Source organism: Phaenicophaeus curvirostris, chromosome 16 (assembly GCF_032191515.1).
Source record: "Phaenicophaeus curvirostris isolate KB17595 chromosome 16, BPBGC_Pcur_1.0, whole genome shotgun sequence".
NCBI classification, from domain to species: domain Eukaryota; kingdom Metazoa; phylum Chordata; class Aves; order Cuculiformes; family Cuculidae; genus Phaenicophaeus; species Phaenicophaeus curvirostris.
This window is the reverse complement of record NC_091407.1, coordinates 6,173,624-6,190,362: the sequence shown is the minus strand read 5'-3', so window position 1 is coordinate 6,190,362 and position 16,739 is coordinate 6,173,624. Positions and strand designations below refer to the sequence as shown.

At 43.1% G+C, this 16,739-nt stretch overlaps 1 protein-coding gene across 2 annotated transcripts in view; it reads right to left on the bottom strand.

Moving 5' to 3' along the window:
- SDK1 (sidekick cell adhesion molecule 1) overlaps positions 1 to 16,739 on the bottom strand; it is a 396,340-nt gene that overhangs the window by 17,466 nt on the left and 362,135 nt on the right. For both annotated transcript variants that reach the window (XM_069870517.1, XM_069870518.1), the window contains 5 exons: positions 14,075 to 14,190; positions 12,467 to 12,653; positions 11,531 to 11,668; positions 8,281 to 8,442; positions 7,039 to 7,164 (listed from right to left, as the gene is read on the bottom strand). In XM_069870517.1, coding sequence (XP_069726618.1) covers positions 7,039 to 7,164; positions 8,281 to 8,442; positions 11,531 to 11,668; positions 12,467 to 12,653; positions 14,075 to 14,190 — 729 coding nt within the window. The remainder of the gene's footprint in view (positions 1 to 7,038; positions 7,165 to 8,280; positions 8,443 to 11,530; positions 11,669 to 12,466; positions 12,654 to 14,074; positions 14,191 to 16,739) is intronic.

Sequence of the window (16,739 nt, the reverse complement as noted above, 5' to 3'; positions counted from 1 at the left end):
CTGCTTACCTGAAGGCTGTTCAGTGATACGCACAAACATCAGAATGCCCTGCAAGACCCCATCTGTAGAGGAATTTTTTCATGATGGGGGTCTTATAATAGTTTAGATGGAAGAAGTCTCCTTTAAAACCTGCTGCAGCAACCATAGTGACCTGAGCTGGCTAGAGCAACTGCCAGCCATCTGGGTCCCTCCTGATCAGGTAAGGTCACAGCATCAGCATGCCTGTTATTTGACAGAGTAAGTAAACTCAAAGCAACCTGTGACATTAATGAGTCCTAATCACCCAGGCTTTGCTTGCTTTTTACATTGCAAAACTGACTTTACTATCGAAACGCACCCACAGGCTTTGCGAATCAATGGAAGATTTGGATCTTGGTGAGAAGTACTCTGGCCTTGTATGAAGTGGTGCCTGGTGGACTGGTGTTACTGGAGTGCTGCTTGCTCCAAAGTATCAATCAAGTACATCCTTCATAGGTGCTGGACCACAGCACGGCACAGCCCACAGAGCAAGACAGCCAGCACTGCGCTTCTCCACCATGTATTTTTAAACAGGAATGAGTTTTTGTTTGTATTATCAACCTCTTGTTGGAAACACAATGCGTTTCAGTAGGGTAATCTTGATTCTCAACAGCCACACTGATATTGATCCTGACGTGTATCGTTCTGGTCCCTGATCCATACCCGTAATCACATATTCATTTGACTACAATGCAAAGAACTTTCAACAAGATGGATGCTGTTACCAGTAAGAACAAAGCCAACTATAATTAAAGATGACAGTCAATAATTTTGAGTGCAGGAATCAAACATTAATCTAAATGGACTGCTTTTTGGTAACAACTGGTGCCCAGTACTTCCACAGACAAAACGAAGTTACTGTCTATGCACGGGGCCAAACTCTCAGCTGGCCCACGCCAGTGTAGCTCTTATAGATCTGATCTCACAAGTATCCCATTGGGCTTTTATTTTTAGTTATCAAAGACGTTCAAGCAAGGTCTATTTTTCTCTGCATGTCCCACAGCAATGGGAATACAATGATAACCTCTGCACAGATACAACTCCAGCGCAGGAGCTACCTGCTTTGAAAGAAAGTCCTCTGCACTGTGAGATTTGAGCATCAGCATGACTTCTGTAGCTTGAGGTGTTTTCAAGGTAACAATAAAGCAAGAGCCAGCAGCACTACCCTCAGTGCCTTGTTCTGCTGCTGCAGTGTCAGGCAGGAATCTGTTCTCATTTACTCTGCATTTACCTGAGTGTAAACTAATTGGAGTCACTGCAGTGATTCCAGAATTGTGCTGGTGTAACAGAGCAAAATTTGGCCCTTAGCCTGCTTCTGTGCAACAGGGAATAGCAGCAAAGACGGATTGATTAACACTGCAGGTGCATTTCCATGCGAATGTTTTAACTTTGGCATCAGTAAATATTGGCTCAGTGATTTGTACTGTGCTGCACGTCTAGCAACACACACAATGACTAACAACCCCCAAACTGCATCTTTTCTGATCATGAGGATTGGCAGTCTCAGCGGATGCAAAAAGCAGGCTGAAATGCTGTTATTCCAACTACATTTGAGAAACACCAAAGAACAATAAAAATAGGTAATTTTTCTGTCATGTTTAAAATTCAGACCAATACATTATTCACCAGCATGATCAGGGTATAATGAAGTTATCATAGGGTGCCATTGTTATGTATTAGGTGGACATCACAATGGCTATAAAACAAGAGATAAAATATTGACTTCCTTTTTACAGGGCAATAGAAGGCTAGATTATTTCTACCATGTAAACTTACAATGTAATAAAAAGGGAGCTTGGGATTTAGTTTCTCTGAAGAGGGTGGAGCACAACATACACTGTCAAAGTTAGATTGTCGCAACCACCAATACTAGGAAGATGCACCACAGACTATAAAATATTGCCATAATTGCTAGAATTGCCTGAGCTTCCATAAACACATTTGTAAACAGCAAAAAGAGAATTTGAGCCCATTGTGAATTGTCTGAAAAGCAATTTGTTTGCATTGAAAGCCACTTAAATGGAGGAAGAAAAGGCAACAATAAAAATGAATGTTCAACACATTGCAGCAAACACAACTGCTCACACACACACTCTTTCTCACTCATTTTCTCAAACCTATCAGAATGCACAGTGCAGAATATCCAACAGGGCAAAAAAAGTAAATTGAACCACTCGGTAAAGCTTGCACTAAGTTGGGAAAACTGCCCTTGAGAAATCAATGTTGCTTTTCCACCTCTCTGTCCCCTTGGCTACGGTGGCGACACTGTGAGGCAGAAAGGCTGCTGACAGATATTTCTTCAGAGGGATTCCTGCCTCATAGGGACTTGTATGTTTTCTGTCCCACTCCGCTCTCATCCATTGAAAGAATCTTTGACCAAACTTTTTTTCTGGGGTAGAAAACAGGGAGCCAGCGTGCGATCCTTGTGATCCCAGAGGTGCCGATGCAGCTACAGGGGTCAGACTGCACAGTGGCAGCCTGAAAAGGGGGACGTGCTTCTGTTTCCCCCGCTGCTGACCCCAGCCAATGCTATGCACAGGGCAGTCTGTGCCTTCCCAAGCCCTGGCCAACAAGACTTCTAATTTCAGAGCCTCAATTAACTTATCTTATCACCATCTGGAATATTCAGACACCTCTTTGTAGACAGAGATCACAATCAGATATATCCAGACTACAGAAGTGTTTTATTTCAGCAGGGAACTTTGAGATTAAATATTGAACATGCACTTGTGACTTCATTTACTGCACCTCTCCCCCGGTCCCTCAAATCTAGGTTTACTCTAAATGCTCAAAGTTCAGCTGAAAGAGAATTCATTAGAAGGTCACTTGTGACAGCAAAAATCAGCCTTTATGTTTAGTAGAAAACCATTAGTACTGTAGACGGTACTAAAGTATCTTCCAGAAGGTTTAGGGAGGAAAAATTAAAAAGAAAAAATTAAACGTGGATGTATTTATCAGAGGAGAAGGGCTGGATTATCATGAAAACTAAAGAAAGGACAAGAATGGGAAGTGAAGGGTGACAAACTGTCAGCCTCGGCATGTTGTTCACGAGCAGAAGTGAACCAAAGGCCCCATGGCAGATGCCGGCAATGCAGCTGCACCCTTCACTTTGAATTTACTGATTTCTGCTGGTTTGTGTCCATGTTTGACACTGCACTCCCTCATTTGTTTAAAAATAAATAGAAAAGGAAGAAAACATAAAAACATTACTCAAGACACCAGAAAGGAAACTAAAGTGAGATCTGCCCTTGGGGTGTGGGAAGTAAAAACCAGCATTTCTGGGAAGGACAATCTGCACCCAAGCAGACGGGTTTTTCCCCCAAACACCTGCTGCTTTCATGGAACTTACCATCTCTGGGAGCAAAAGAAAAAAACTTTCCTGACTTGTCTATAACCTAAGCTCATGCTTTAGAGCTGACCTGAGTTTAACCAGCCCATTCACGCCAGCCAGAGTGCTAGAAATATTATTGTCAGAAGCAGGTTTAGGTGCAGCTCTCTCCCACCAGGCTAAAGTCATCTCCTGCTTGGGAAAAGCAAACAAACAAAACCCAAAATGCATGATGGGGAGAGGAAGCAGAAGAGGAAATCTCTATTGGCTTGTCCTGAGTCAGAGGCTTTTCCTGAGGCAACACCATCCATGAAGCAGATTGATCACACGCTTACTGCTGCCTTGCAGCTCAAGATGACTGCGGGAGGCAAATGTATGTGTGAAGGTGGCAGTTAAGCATCCATGTGCACTCCTGGCAGCGTGGATCCTGGTGTTTTGTAAAAACACCCTCTTTGTAGATAAGGAATAGCTGGGAAGGAAAGTCTGTGTGAGACTGCTTAGTACTTTACAGGTCACATGCTGACTGGTAAAGCACAATCCAGAGAGAGGAGCCTTGGATGTGGCATGTGGCTGGGAAAAGAGGGGTGAAACCAGCTCCTCCACACCCTCTGGCAGCACTGGGAACCTTAACATTGTGCCATTTCTGATTTTTCCTCAGTATATGAAAACTGAGGACATGATCTAATACCCATTCCTTGGCCAGCCTAGTTGATGTCTAGGGAGTGCTTATGATGGCAGTGACAGAGGCTGCTTAATTGCATTTCTTGTAATGCACAAGGAGCTAAACTGGAATCCGTGTCACTGGGGACAGAGAAGTTGAAGAAAAATTCTTCTGTTTCTGTAATGTTTTCCTCTAGCACAGATCACTCTGGGAAGAACAGTTTCACCTGCTCCATCCCTGCATCTGAGTGTATTCAAAATGCAGAGGAGATAGTCAGCCTGGTCACCTTCCATAAATCTGGGAGAGAAACAGGGAGATCAAATGAACAATCTCAGCTGCCTGCTGCCACCACTGCTAAGCTCAGCAGGGCAGCTGGAGCCCTGGGAGACACAGCAAGGCACGGAAAAATTCAAAGGGAAGTGACAAAAGAGGGTAGGGTTTGCCATTTCTGACAGAAAGCCAGCCTCCTACTCTGATGGAAGAGTCTTGGCAGGGAGCTACAGAAGGGAAAATGAGATGATACAGCATTTAATGTTTGGGGTAATGAGGCCTATAATAGATGACACTTGAGATGTGAAACACTAAGGCAGTGGTACTGCATTTAAATATTGGCATCAAGCTGAAGTTTTTCATCTGTCCATTCAATGCCCCTTTTTTGATCTCAGAAGGATGAATATCTTTTCCTTCCTTGATTTTATGTGAAGGGTGCAAGACAACTGCTCTCTTGGACAACTCCTCCTAAAAAACAAAGGTTGTTCCAATCCATGCTCTACTACCCATATAAATCAATGTGCAGAAGCAAATTCTTAGAATCATATTAAAACAGAAGCTGCCCTAAATGACCAGCCCTGACAGGAAGAATTAGTTCCCTGCTTTTGTTAAGCTTGTAATTCAGATTTCAAACTCCTTCATACAGAAATGAGGAAGAAAAGCAGCACAGAAAGGAAGCTGATGCTTGGGTGAAATAAGTAAATGTTCCAATTAGTCTGTCTCCTCTCCTGGATCACATTTCACGCTTCCTACAGCTGCAACCAGAACGAAGGATGAGAATCCAGCATACAAATGCCTATTTCATTTGCTGCAGCAGCATGAATAGGATTAAAATAATCTGAAGAGGAATTAAATGCCTCAACAGTCAGGTTGCAAGAACCAGAGAATAAGACCTCTTCTGTGTGTTTCCAGGATCAGTGGACTGGGGCCAGCAGGAATGACCCAGGGTTAATGCAGCTCAGACCTGCCTTGGAGGGACTATTTTCTTTCTACTTAAAAAGAGTGGACCACAAATTCTACATCCTTAACCATGAACTGCAAAATGTTTGGTGAGACAAGCCCAGGAATGTCGGGTGACTTTGCAATGTCACCTCTCACACGAGCTGAATTTCCAGCTTGCAGACAATCTGCACATGGGCTGCAGATTCCCCTCTAAAACACTCTTACTCAATAAATCCTCTTTGGGGAAATGGAAGCTAAGTGAACTTCAATGAACAGTTTTGGTTTAACTTGCTATCTAGGCAATGCTGTTCAAATAGTAGAGGATAGTTTTTACCTATGAGGAAATATGGGCAGAAACCTATAAGCCAACGTAAGGGAAAAAGAAGCACGGCAGTGTTGTGCCTTTAATTAAAACACCCCATGATTGCTCTGAGAAACCCCAGTGCTTTGAGAAGGCAAACATTTTCCATCTCTTTGTTTTGAAAACAATTGTCAAGTTAAATGACAGAAGTGAGGAAGAAATTTTAGGGTCACAGCAGAACCTCACTACAGAGCAAATTCTATCAGATGCAAGTATGGAAATCTGCATCTTCAGTGATGACCACAGAAACAAAAGCAATAGATTTGTTACTGGTCTGGTTATATGTAATTAAAATATTTGTTTTTAAATGCAAACTTACATTCAAGACACATGCAAGAAATAGGATCATTTATATAATCAAACAGATAAGCATTCATTTAATCAATATATCAATCAAGCAATGGGCAAGCACCTAGAAGTAAAAAAGGAAAGAACAAGCAGGCAACATGGATATGTCAAGTATAAATCATGTCTAATTTCCTTCTGTGACAGGGTAGCAGACCTTGTCAATAGAGGAGAAAGAGCAGACATCATCTATCCTAACTTCAGCAAAGCTTTTGACATTATGACATTCAAACACGGCTTACGTGAAACAAGTATCTGGTAGATGCATCAGCTTCTGGAAAACTGTACTCGGGGAATGGTTATCAACATTCACTGTCAGAGTGAAGGGAAATTATCAGGTGAGATTACACAGGGGTCTGGCAGCACTCACTGTTTTTTCTTAATGACTTTGTTACCAGAAAGTGTGTGCTTATTGAATTTGCAAGGGGTACCAAGCTGGGAGAGGCAGCAAACAGCTTCGAGCATATGCCTGCTTTTAAAATGACCTTGACCAGCTAGGGAAATATTCTGGAAAAAGCAGAGAGCAGCTTCAGTAAGATGCAAATCCCCAAAGCAAAGGAGCTATGGGGAGGCACCAAGAAAAGCTGTGGTGACAGCAGGGATTCCTTTCCCCCTCCAGTTCTCTCCCTGTACATCAAATGGGGAAAGCGCTGAATACCCAGTGCTAGAATTCCTGACTCTGTTCTTAACAATAAAACAGTAATTAGCTGCCGTGTTCTGCTGTTGAAGGGAACAGATTTCTATCTGTGGTCCTCACAATACAGTTTGCAAGAACTTATTGGTCCTTGTGGATGAAAGATGCTGTAAGCATTTAAGTGAGTTTTAATTATTAACTATATTAGCTCATCAGCTGGATGATTTACCAGTGATGTAGCATAGGGAAAGCCAGAGCACTCAGGGTAATTTTCTGTGACAGCTCCTAAACAGGAGAAAATCTGCTAAACCACATAATACTCCAGGAACAGTTTAACACTGTCTGGTGACAGTGTTCCTCTCACTAAATCTGGTTACCTTACTGGGACAACAAGCAACCTCTTCACTGCAGGAAGGTTTTGAGCATGGAGTGAAGGAAGAGAGTTCATGACATCAAGCCCTCTGTTTCCCATGGCTTACCTGAGGGCCGTGCCTCGATAATGTAGCCAGTTGTGGGTTTTCCTCCTGCATCTCCCTCAGTCCACTGTAGTGTTACCCCAGAAGCAGATTTTGTCACCAGAATTTCCTGAGGGGAGCCAGGAGACCCTGAAGGGTGAGAAGAGAATAGTAAATTGTGGTGGTAGCAGAGACAGACTGCAGTATTAATTTCTTCAGCTGATATAAGGGTAAAAAAAAATCTAGCGGTATTAGTTAACATACACGCAACATCAACTAGCCCAATGAAATATTGACCTAAATTTTTCACTAATTCTACTACCAGCAGTTACATGTCGACGGCTAGGTTTTACAGGTAGCTCTGTTAAGAAGGAAAGACAAAACCCCCCACCTTCACTTCAATCATTAGCATATCTGCAACGTTTGCAGATTGCCACAGCTATTTCTGACTTCAGAGGTGAAACCAGCCTCCGAGTTTCAGGGAGAGGATTGTTGGAAGAGCTACCTGCCCATTCCCCTGTGGAGGGGACTGTGACCAAATGAAAACTTGCTGGCACATAGAAGGGTGGAACTGCCACAGGTGGCTCTGATGGAGGGAGCAAATATTTCCCTGACATGGAAAAGAACCAAAATCAGAATGGTAACCATTGCACTGATGCTCTGTCATTTACCTGACAGACTGGCAATATTAGAGGGCATTTACCTTGTGAGATTATCTGCTTATCAAAATCATCAATCGAATAAGAAAACCAACTCTTTTGTTACTGACACTGAACAGAGCAGGGAATGCTGCCCTTCAGCCTGTGGCTTCTCTTGGCATATCAAGAAATTCGCAGACCTCTCTCTCTGCACAAGCCAAAGCATCAGGAGAGAAGCATTGTAAATTCTTTCTGGTTTTACATCCAGGAACCTCAGCTGGTTTCAGCAGAGTTATTCCAGTTCTGACTCCATCACAGAGCAGTACAGTCAGAATTATGCACTGTGCTGTCAGGCTGCAGCTTTGAAATCCCTGGCTAGGCTGTTTGCATTATGATTTATTCACACTGTTTTGTTTATTCACATCAGACTTCTAGATTTCAGGGAAAAAAGGAAATGTGTTCTTCATGGGCAGTTATGAAACCCACTAAATCATGTCCTGAGCTCCTGTGGCAAAACTTTGCCTTGGCTTGGAAGTTCAGATGAAGCCCTGAGTGCACTATTCCTCACTGCTGGACAATGCATCTATAACTGATCTGGCTTGCAACAAGCTTTTATGGTTCCACTTACCTTCTGCTGGCCCAGCTGTGACATTGGCTTGCAGTTCAGGTCCATAGGCGATGGTTCGGGCTTGCACTCTGAATAAATAGGTCATGCCCTTGGTGAGATCTCGGACCTTCAGCCAGCGTTGCCAGTTCCCTTTGATATCCACTGTTACCACCTTACTCACTCCTAGAACAGCCACACAGATAAAAAAATAAGAGAAGTTTACAATGCAAAAAAAATAAAAAAGAAAACAAGTGGAGCTTATTACATCTAGATGGTAAGTAAAATTATCTAACTGTTTGCTAAGAAAGTATTTCTTAGAATTAGCAGGAGTTTAAGTAGTGATAATAGCCAATTTTCAGCACTGATAAGTATAATTAGAGTTTAAGCTTGATAAGTGGGTACTGACAAGAAAAAAACCTTACAACACAACTGGGAAATCACACGCAACTTCACTAATTACTCTGGGAAGAAAAGAAGAGGTAAATGAAGAGGACTGCATGTTGCAGATTGCTTCCTAAGCAAGCATTTCGAGGCTGCTTCTTTGCCAGGTAACCTGCAACATTGCCTGGAGGAGGAAACAAGGGCCAGTTTCTTTCCTTTCATCTCATCCTGTCATTTCCACCATTACCAAGTGAATGTGGAATGAAGGACATCTACCTCACAGGTACCTTCTGGGTATAAATGCCACTGATATATGGGATGCAATCAAAGCACTATTAGCTTGGACAAGGCTGAAGTCATGACTTGTGTGTCATTCTTCTCCCTCTCTAAGAATTTTTCTTACATGGATGAATGAAAATCAGTGCTGTTTCCTTCATCAATGTTCATGGCTATTTTCATGCTGAGGTTCTCAATGCTACATGAAGGGCAGAGCATCAATGAGCACTTTGAAAACAAAAAGAATCCAGCTTTCATTGAAATTTTCTAGAAGTAAGTGAATGGAAAGAATTTGATGCATAAAATATTTCACAGAGCAGAAAGTTCAAACTTACAGAGTCCTTTTGGCATTTTTCTGATTCTGTAGGTGTACATAACACATTTCAAACCAAGATGATGGGAAATGGGAAAATGTTTTTCCCGCTAGAGAAGGCAGCTTGCTGGTTTGTCTTTTCAGAAAAATGCAGAAGGGAGATGTTATTCAATCCAGATGCTTATTTTATGCAAATCAAGATGCTTCTTTCAGTTTTTATCAGTTAAATAAAGAATAACATCCAAGCAACTTCTGTTCAAAGTTTCCTCCCAGATACAATTCGTAACTCAGGGAATCTTTCCTTGGTTAACGAGGAAGCGGTAAAAGTGCTCCCTCCTTCCCTAGGTGTACTATTTCATTTCTCGGAGACAAATCAGGAAGCATTTGTCATTTTGAAGTTATGTTCAAAAAAGAGGAACTGGTAAAAAAGGCTCCAGGGCAATTTTGTTGTCTATGATTGCGTTAAATGTAACACTGTAAAGCTTAAACAATAAAAGGTCAAACAGGGAGAAGACTGTGCTAAAGAACAGATTGCTGTTATAAAGTTTTGCAAAATGAGCAGGTTTTAAGTGGTGGATCATGAGTGGGAAGGCAGGAGGTGTCACAGCGAGAATGCTCAGCTGAAAATCACAAACGGGTGTAAAGGCAAAATATGCAGGAAAAAAGGCTCCTGGGGGTCTGATTCATCCTTATTGTAGTGCTGGCATGGAGGAACGGGAGACCTGGGGCTGGAAGGACTCTCTGGGATCGTGGGGTCTGGAAGCTGCTGGCCCCACAATCCTCAATGTCCGCATTCAGCACCATTATGTGCTCCACCTTCAAATGACTTTGGCTCTACCTTGCATGGTGAAGTGAAGGGGCATGGCTTTTCTATGGGAGGAAAATGATGGCATCGAGGGAGGGATTCCTTACCATGCCAGGAGTAGAAATATATTTGCTGAAAGAAAAATTCTGGCAGAGGAGCAAATGGATATAAACTGGAAAATAAATGTAGGTAAAGATTTAGAATCTAAGGAAAAGCCCTCCATAACCTCCCTGCCCACATCCGAGATCTTCTACAGGGGAAGGACAGACAAACTGGAGTCAGAGAAAGCATGAGTGGGAGAGGGAGAGGACAAAGATTCTCAGGCTGTTAAGTCAAATGCACGCAGAGAAAACATGATCGGACACTTCCATATTTTCAGGGGAAAAAATGTATTCTTAAACATTGTATAGGAATGAATAAAAGGCAAGAAATGCCCAAACAGCCTGAACCTCCTGCATACCCTGTGCACATTTCTTGGTCAGAATGAGAAATATTTTCTGCATTAGCTCTTTGTGCTCAGACCTGCCAGCCATGAAGGCTGAAAGTGCTTTTATTCTCGTGTTTTCATTCCTGAATATAACTTTCTCAGTGCATAAGGCACAGATATTCAGACAATACAGATCTTTATTCCTTACAGAAGAAGCAAATATCAGTGATTGATATCCTTATTTCTTTGGAAGAGTTTAAAATGGATTGGCAATGGCTGAAATTACTCTCCCTGCTGTCACACTGCCAAAGTTGGACATCCTATTGCACTACTGGCGATCTACCAGGAATACAGAAATATTAATATGACTGTCCACAAACTTTGTAATCTTTTCTAATCCACTTTTGGAGTGAACTTACATTTGTTTTCAGAGAAATTGCCAAACCTTCTCTGTTGCTGTTCTGGCAAATTAATGCAACATTTGTGCCCACCACACTGTTGTGGAGTAGCTTAAATCTAGTGCTGGGTTAAAAATGCTGCTTGAAAACTCCATGTAAAACAGACACAACTAAATTTCTATTACAGTTATTCTCCCCTGTCAAAAGCGGCAGTTGTACCAGTGATGACTAGCACATTTGATGCCTGGGCAATCTTTGCGATAACAGAAGTGACACATGATGTGATAAGCCACAAAAATGTGTCTGACGACTATTCCGGGATGAAGCCTACTCAGCAATTTCGAAGCACAACGTGGGGAGACAATCAGGCACTCAGTCTGAGCTTCCTCTTCACCAGTACCAGGTAACGACAGCCATAAAATGACTTTTCAAATCACACAGAATATAGTTTGTGCAAGAAAATGAGAGAGGACAGATAAAAGCTATATTCCACAATATTATAGTTTGCTGAACGGTTTTGGCAAAAGCAGAATTGTTTTACTTACCCTCTGCCACCTGGCTTCTCTTGGAAAACAGCAGAGAGCAAGTAGGAAATTGGGCAGAGATAAAAGATACTATAGTACTTCTCTATCATTTCCCCATGAATATGTATGATCGGAGGTCTTTCTTACCCTGGACAGGAGCCAATGGCTCATAGACTACTCGATAACCCTGCAGGACTCCATTTGCTGCTGTCGGCTCGCCCCAAGACACATTGAGCGTAGTGCAAGTGATTTCGGAGAATGCCAAGAAGCTAGGAGCACTGGGTGCTGAAAGGATTACAAACAGATTGAATTGCAGTAGGAACAGTCAATTTGGTATACATACATATTACAAAACATTGGTTTATTTGCCCAGCCTAAATCTACAAGAAACAAGCTGAGAATAGGATTTGTCAATTATATCCAAACGTCCCGTAATCAATCAGAAACCCAGCCTGTCCTAAAAAAGAGAGCCACTCAGCTGCAAAGGTGAACCTCAAAAGCAAATCAGGAGATAGGGCACAGAAAGCAAAGACCCTCAGAAGGGTGCTATTTGAGCATATAGCCTGAATACACATCTCCTCCTCATCATTGCCACCAGCAAGGGCACTGCCTTCACCCTGTGCTGGAGGGCTCCCTCCATAGTCACATCTGGCACAGAAACAGCTCAGTCTGACTGGGTGGCTGCTGACTCAGCTTTAAAAAAATGAGGGAGGAATTACAAAAAGCACAATAATTCTCTCACAGGACTGTTGGGGCAATTTCCAGGCACAGGAGATGAGTTCCTTCAGATTTTCAGATGTGATAGCAGAGGCCAGAAACAGACCCACAAAGAGTTTCCTTCTGGACCAGCTTGTGAAGGGACTGGTCCCTCTGCCAGTCCATTCTCATTTTGGCTGTACAGCTTGCTTTCCCACACGGCCCACTTATTTGACCCCATTTTCCCCTCCAAGACCATTACAATGAAATGACCCATCCTGAAAGCTAAATCTGAACACCAGTGCCCTCCTGCATCCACCCATTTCTCTTAACCACTGCCCAGTCACCACCAAATCTGTGCTTTGAGACAAGACAACGATCCCGTACCTGCTTGGTGCGTCCTGCCCTGCGAGGGCCTGCTCCTGGGGCCATCCCCAGCTGCGTTGAACGCAGAGATGCAGACCATGTACCGTGTGTGGCTGGTCAGGTTTTTGAGACGGATGGTTGTCTCCGGGAGGAAAAGGACCTTCACTTTCTCCGTGTCATTTTGGTTGTCGCTCTCCCAGTAATAAATCTGTTTAGACAGGGAGATGTTTTAGTATATCCTACACCTAGAAAATATCTAGGCATTGCAGCTAAAAAAGATCAAGAAGATGGCTCTGCCTTGCTCTAGACTCCTCCACCAAAGGGATACTAATGCTTTTCACCACGTGCCTTTATCTCTTCTCTTCCTTTGGCAAAATCCCTCTGAGTCCAGCAACTGCATAGCTGAGTACATCACTCAAAAATAGACCACGGGCTGAATATGGCCTAATGACAGCACATACAAGCCGCCAGAGTTCAGTGATGAGAGGTCAGTTTTTAAATTCTCCCTGAAATGCTAGCTGCCTGTCAGCACTGGCATCCTGATATGATGCTCCATAACTCACCTCCACGTGCACACAATGGGTTCACCATTTGTGTTCGCAGGACAGACAAGCAAATGCCTTCCTGAAGAGGGTGATACAGACTTTCCCTAAAGTTCCTTGAAGTACTTTTCCCCATTCTTCCCTTACGTAATTCTTGCCCTGATACCATAAAATTAGGTTTTGGAGAAGTCGTTTCCAAGAGGAAAAATGGTGCCAGCCCTACTTATTGGACAGGCCTGGCAGCAAGAGAATTACAACAGGCCAAAGCAAGCCAGAAAGCTGAGAAAATGAGCCAAGGCAAGACTCCACCTTGGCTCTACAAGCCAAGCTGTTAGAGCCATCTATATACGTACAAAAGGAAAAGAACATGAATTGATATATAAGGATGCCTGTTACTGCCAAGAAGAGATGCCAGATTATTCACATTGGCTTGGCTTTTCTTTGCTTATGGACCTAAATTCACAGAGAGAGGCAGAGCCAGACACTGAACCCAAGCCAAGCTCCACTGTTTGTAGACTTGCCCATTTCCACTCTCTGAGGGTCCATTCTCATGCTGGAGAAGCTAAACATCATGCCTCTGCAACATGCTCACCTCCTATGAACCAAACGCAATTAATACTGTGATTTAATTTTGTTAAAGTTGAGGTAATGAAATAATTCTTCCGAAATCTGACCTGGCTCAAGCTTCTAGCTTGGTGAAAGTTCTGTTTTCCTAATGGCTTGCCACACTGGATAGACAGAAAGCTCAGTTAATTTTCTTGAATACATTTCTTGCCCCTAGCTCTTGTGCGTCTGTTGCTTTTTGGAGCAGATATGTTGCCTGCATAAGCGGAGCTGCCTCCTTATCTGCATAACCTGTTTCTCCCTGTTCCTCTTCTGCACAAACAGTGACATACTTTTCCTTTTCTTGCCCCCTAGTCTCATTCTCTTTTTGATTTTTGGGACTTAATATCATTTCTGCACTGCAGTCTGAATGCTGTTTTAATTTGCCTTATGCAGTGATGGCAACCGTAGTTTGTAGAGCTATCTCACAAGTAATAGCAGCATCAAGCAAGATAAATTAAACCAGTAGAAATAGTAGGATTGCCTTGTAGCCTTGGATGTTCCCATTTTGGCTGTCAGCAGGAGGGGGGTCCCAGGTGAGCTCCAGCTGGCTTGCCGAGAGAGAGTTCACTCGGATGTTCTGTGGGGCCAGTGCTGGTGCTAGAGAGAAAGGAGGACAGAAGAATTAATAGTGACAAGTAGAACTAGTTCATATCCAGGTTGCAATTTCCATTTGTGAAAGGACCCAGGACAGACTCCGTTTATGCCACAAGTCAGCTAACAGAGTCAGCCCTGGAGATATCTATAATATATCACAGCGAAGACTCAGCACGCATGGACCGAGGAGCAGCCAAGCCTCTGGAGGTGGCTATGTTCTGTCCCACACAGTCTGGGTTAGACACAGAATCAACTCAATCCTGCCAGTAGCTTTGGAAATGAAAGGAGAATTTTGTCTTCGTTCTACAGTAATGTTTGGAGCTTGCCTTTGGCAGTGACACTGACTCCTGAAAGTAACTGGGAGGAAGGCAGCCCCTTTGCCACCGCCAGCCTGGCCCCTACCTGCTCAGCAGCAGGTCTTTATAACAGCCTGTTTGCAACACTCCACGACTTAGGGCCAAAACTCTGTCTAAAATTACCTCCAAACCCAGCCAGATGCTAATCAATTCAACTGATATTTTACGTACAATAAAAATGACTTTTAGCTTGCTACTTGTTAGCTCTGCTCTGATTATATCTTCACACACGCGTGCTGGCCCTCTCTGGTTCCTGATGACATTTCTTCTCTGCATTGTGCTGTGCTAGAAAACTAATCTTTGGGTGCACCTGGGTCACACCACCTTTCCCCTTTGTCGGGATCCAACTTGGTGCAGGTGTATTTTCTTCCCCAGTGGCTAGCAAGGCTGGTCTGTTTTCCCAACCTGCTGTCTCTGCCTGCGGCAGGTCTTAACAAAACAGTACATGTTCTGTTTACAGAAAAGGTGCCAAAGCGTGTCCTGTTCAAACTCCAGAAGTCAGAAGAGAAAGGCAGGGCAAAGGGTATACTTCTCCTTTCTCTGTGTTCACAGTGCCGCTGCCTTCACCCAGACCATCTGAGAAAGCTGCCTTTCTCCTCTCTGCCCCGTCGTGGGCCATAAACAGAAGTGCTAAAACATTCACTACTGGAGTTGGACAGCCTCGGTTATCTGTTCCTCTGGAGACTTCTTTCTTTAGAGAGAATGACCTTCATAAGTCACACTTTTCTACCAATATTCCCTCCCCCCCGCGTTATAAAATAAAATAGTAATTAACACCCACTCAGCCTGACACCAACTATTTATTTTGTTCTAACTGTGTGGTTTCCATATTATCACTGCCCACCCTGCCGTTAATGGAAATGTTAATAACCAGCGCCAGGTTGTTGTGACAGATGCTTGGGCTCATTATCAGAAATTCTTATTTACCGCTCCATTAAACGACAGAATCACACAAAAAACCAATTCAATCAAAACTAACTGGAGGAATTTTAACAGCCACATTAATAATCCAAAACATAAATAAAGTTAATGTCTTTTGCATGTTTGCCATCGGCAACTCTATTGCAAAATTATTGCTGTACAATTAAAACGTGAAAGGCAAAATTGAAAATAGCCTTTATCCCAGAGCTCAGTTAAAAATATTTATTGTATTTTTTTGTTTCTTTTTCAGCTGGATGTAGAGAATGCATGAGGTGACAATGACCATCAGTAAAATACAGTTTGTCCACAGGGATGCACTTGTCTAATGGCCACCCTGTCTCCTCCACTTTACCAGAGCAGCAAAGGGAGCAGCTGCGTGCAGTGCAACATAGTGCTTGTCTCTTAAGGACCCAAAATCTCAAGATTTTGAGACTTTCACAGCACACATCAGAGTGTGAGGCCAAACTGATCACACAGTACCAACCTGAAAAGACATCTCAGAGATTTGCACACGATGACATGCTCAGAGAAACAGGAATGTGTACAATCACAGAAGAAAATGGATCACTTCAGCAATGTATTTTCTTTCTAGGTAGTGACACTACTGTCTGTCCTGAACTGACAGCTTCAAAGTGCTCTCAATACCCAGGGCTGAAGCAGCGATTACAATAGCATTTTTCTTGGATCCTGCGTGCCAGCCTGGAACAATTGCTGCTTCCGAGATGCGACCATGAGAAGAGCTGGTATGCACAACCTCCTGCCAGAAAAACACCACTTTTCCTCAAACCCTTGTTGGAGCACATCTAAGAAACACAATGGTTAAAAACTGCCAGTGATCATTCTCCACTGACACGCACACTGCTAGAGCTGCAGTTTTGCTGGCACGGCGGCAGAAAATTTGATGGGAGGGGAAAAAAAGAAAGACGATGTGGAAAAAGACATTTCTCTTGACTACTCCAGAGCCTTGACGAGATGCAAATTGTTTGGTTTTGTGCCCTGTGAGTCTGTCCCTCTGTTCAACTTTCAAAGGCTGATGTGTCCCTCCTCTTCTAAGCACAGATTTCTCGTTGACAGCAAGGGACAGCAGAAAAGTGCAGCTGACGCTTGATGAGGCTCGGTGCAGACAGCACATTGCGTTAAGGGTGAAATGAAATACTTTAAAAAGAAGGAAACATATCCCTAAAGACTCTACCTGTTTGAAACCCCAAACCATTCACTGAATGTCCAGACAGCCTGTGCCAATAAAAGCAAGTGCATTTTAAAGGTAAATTCAAA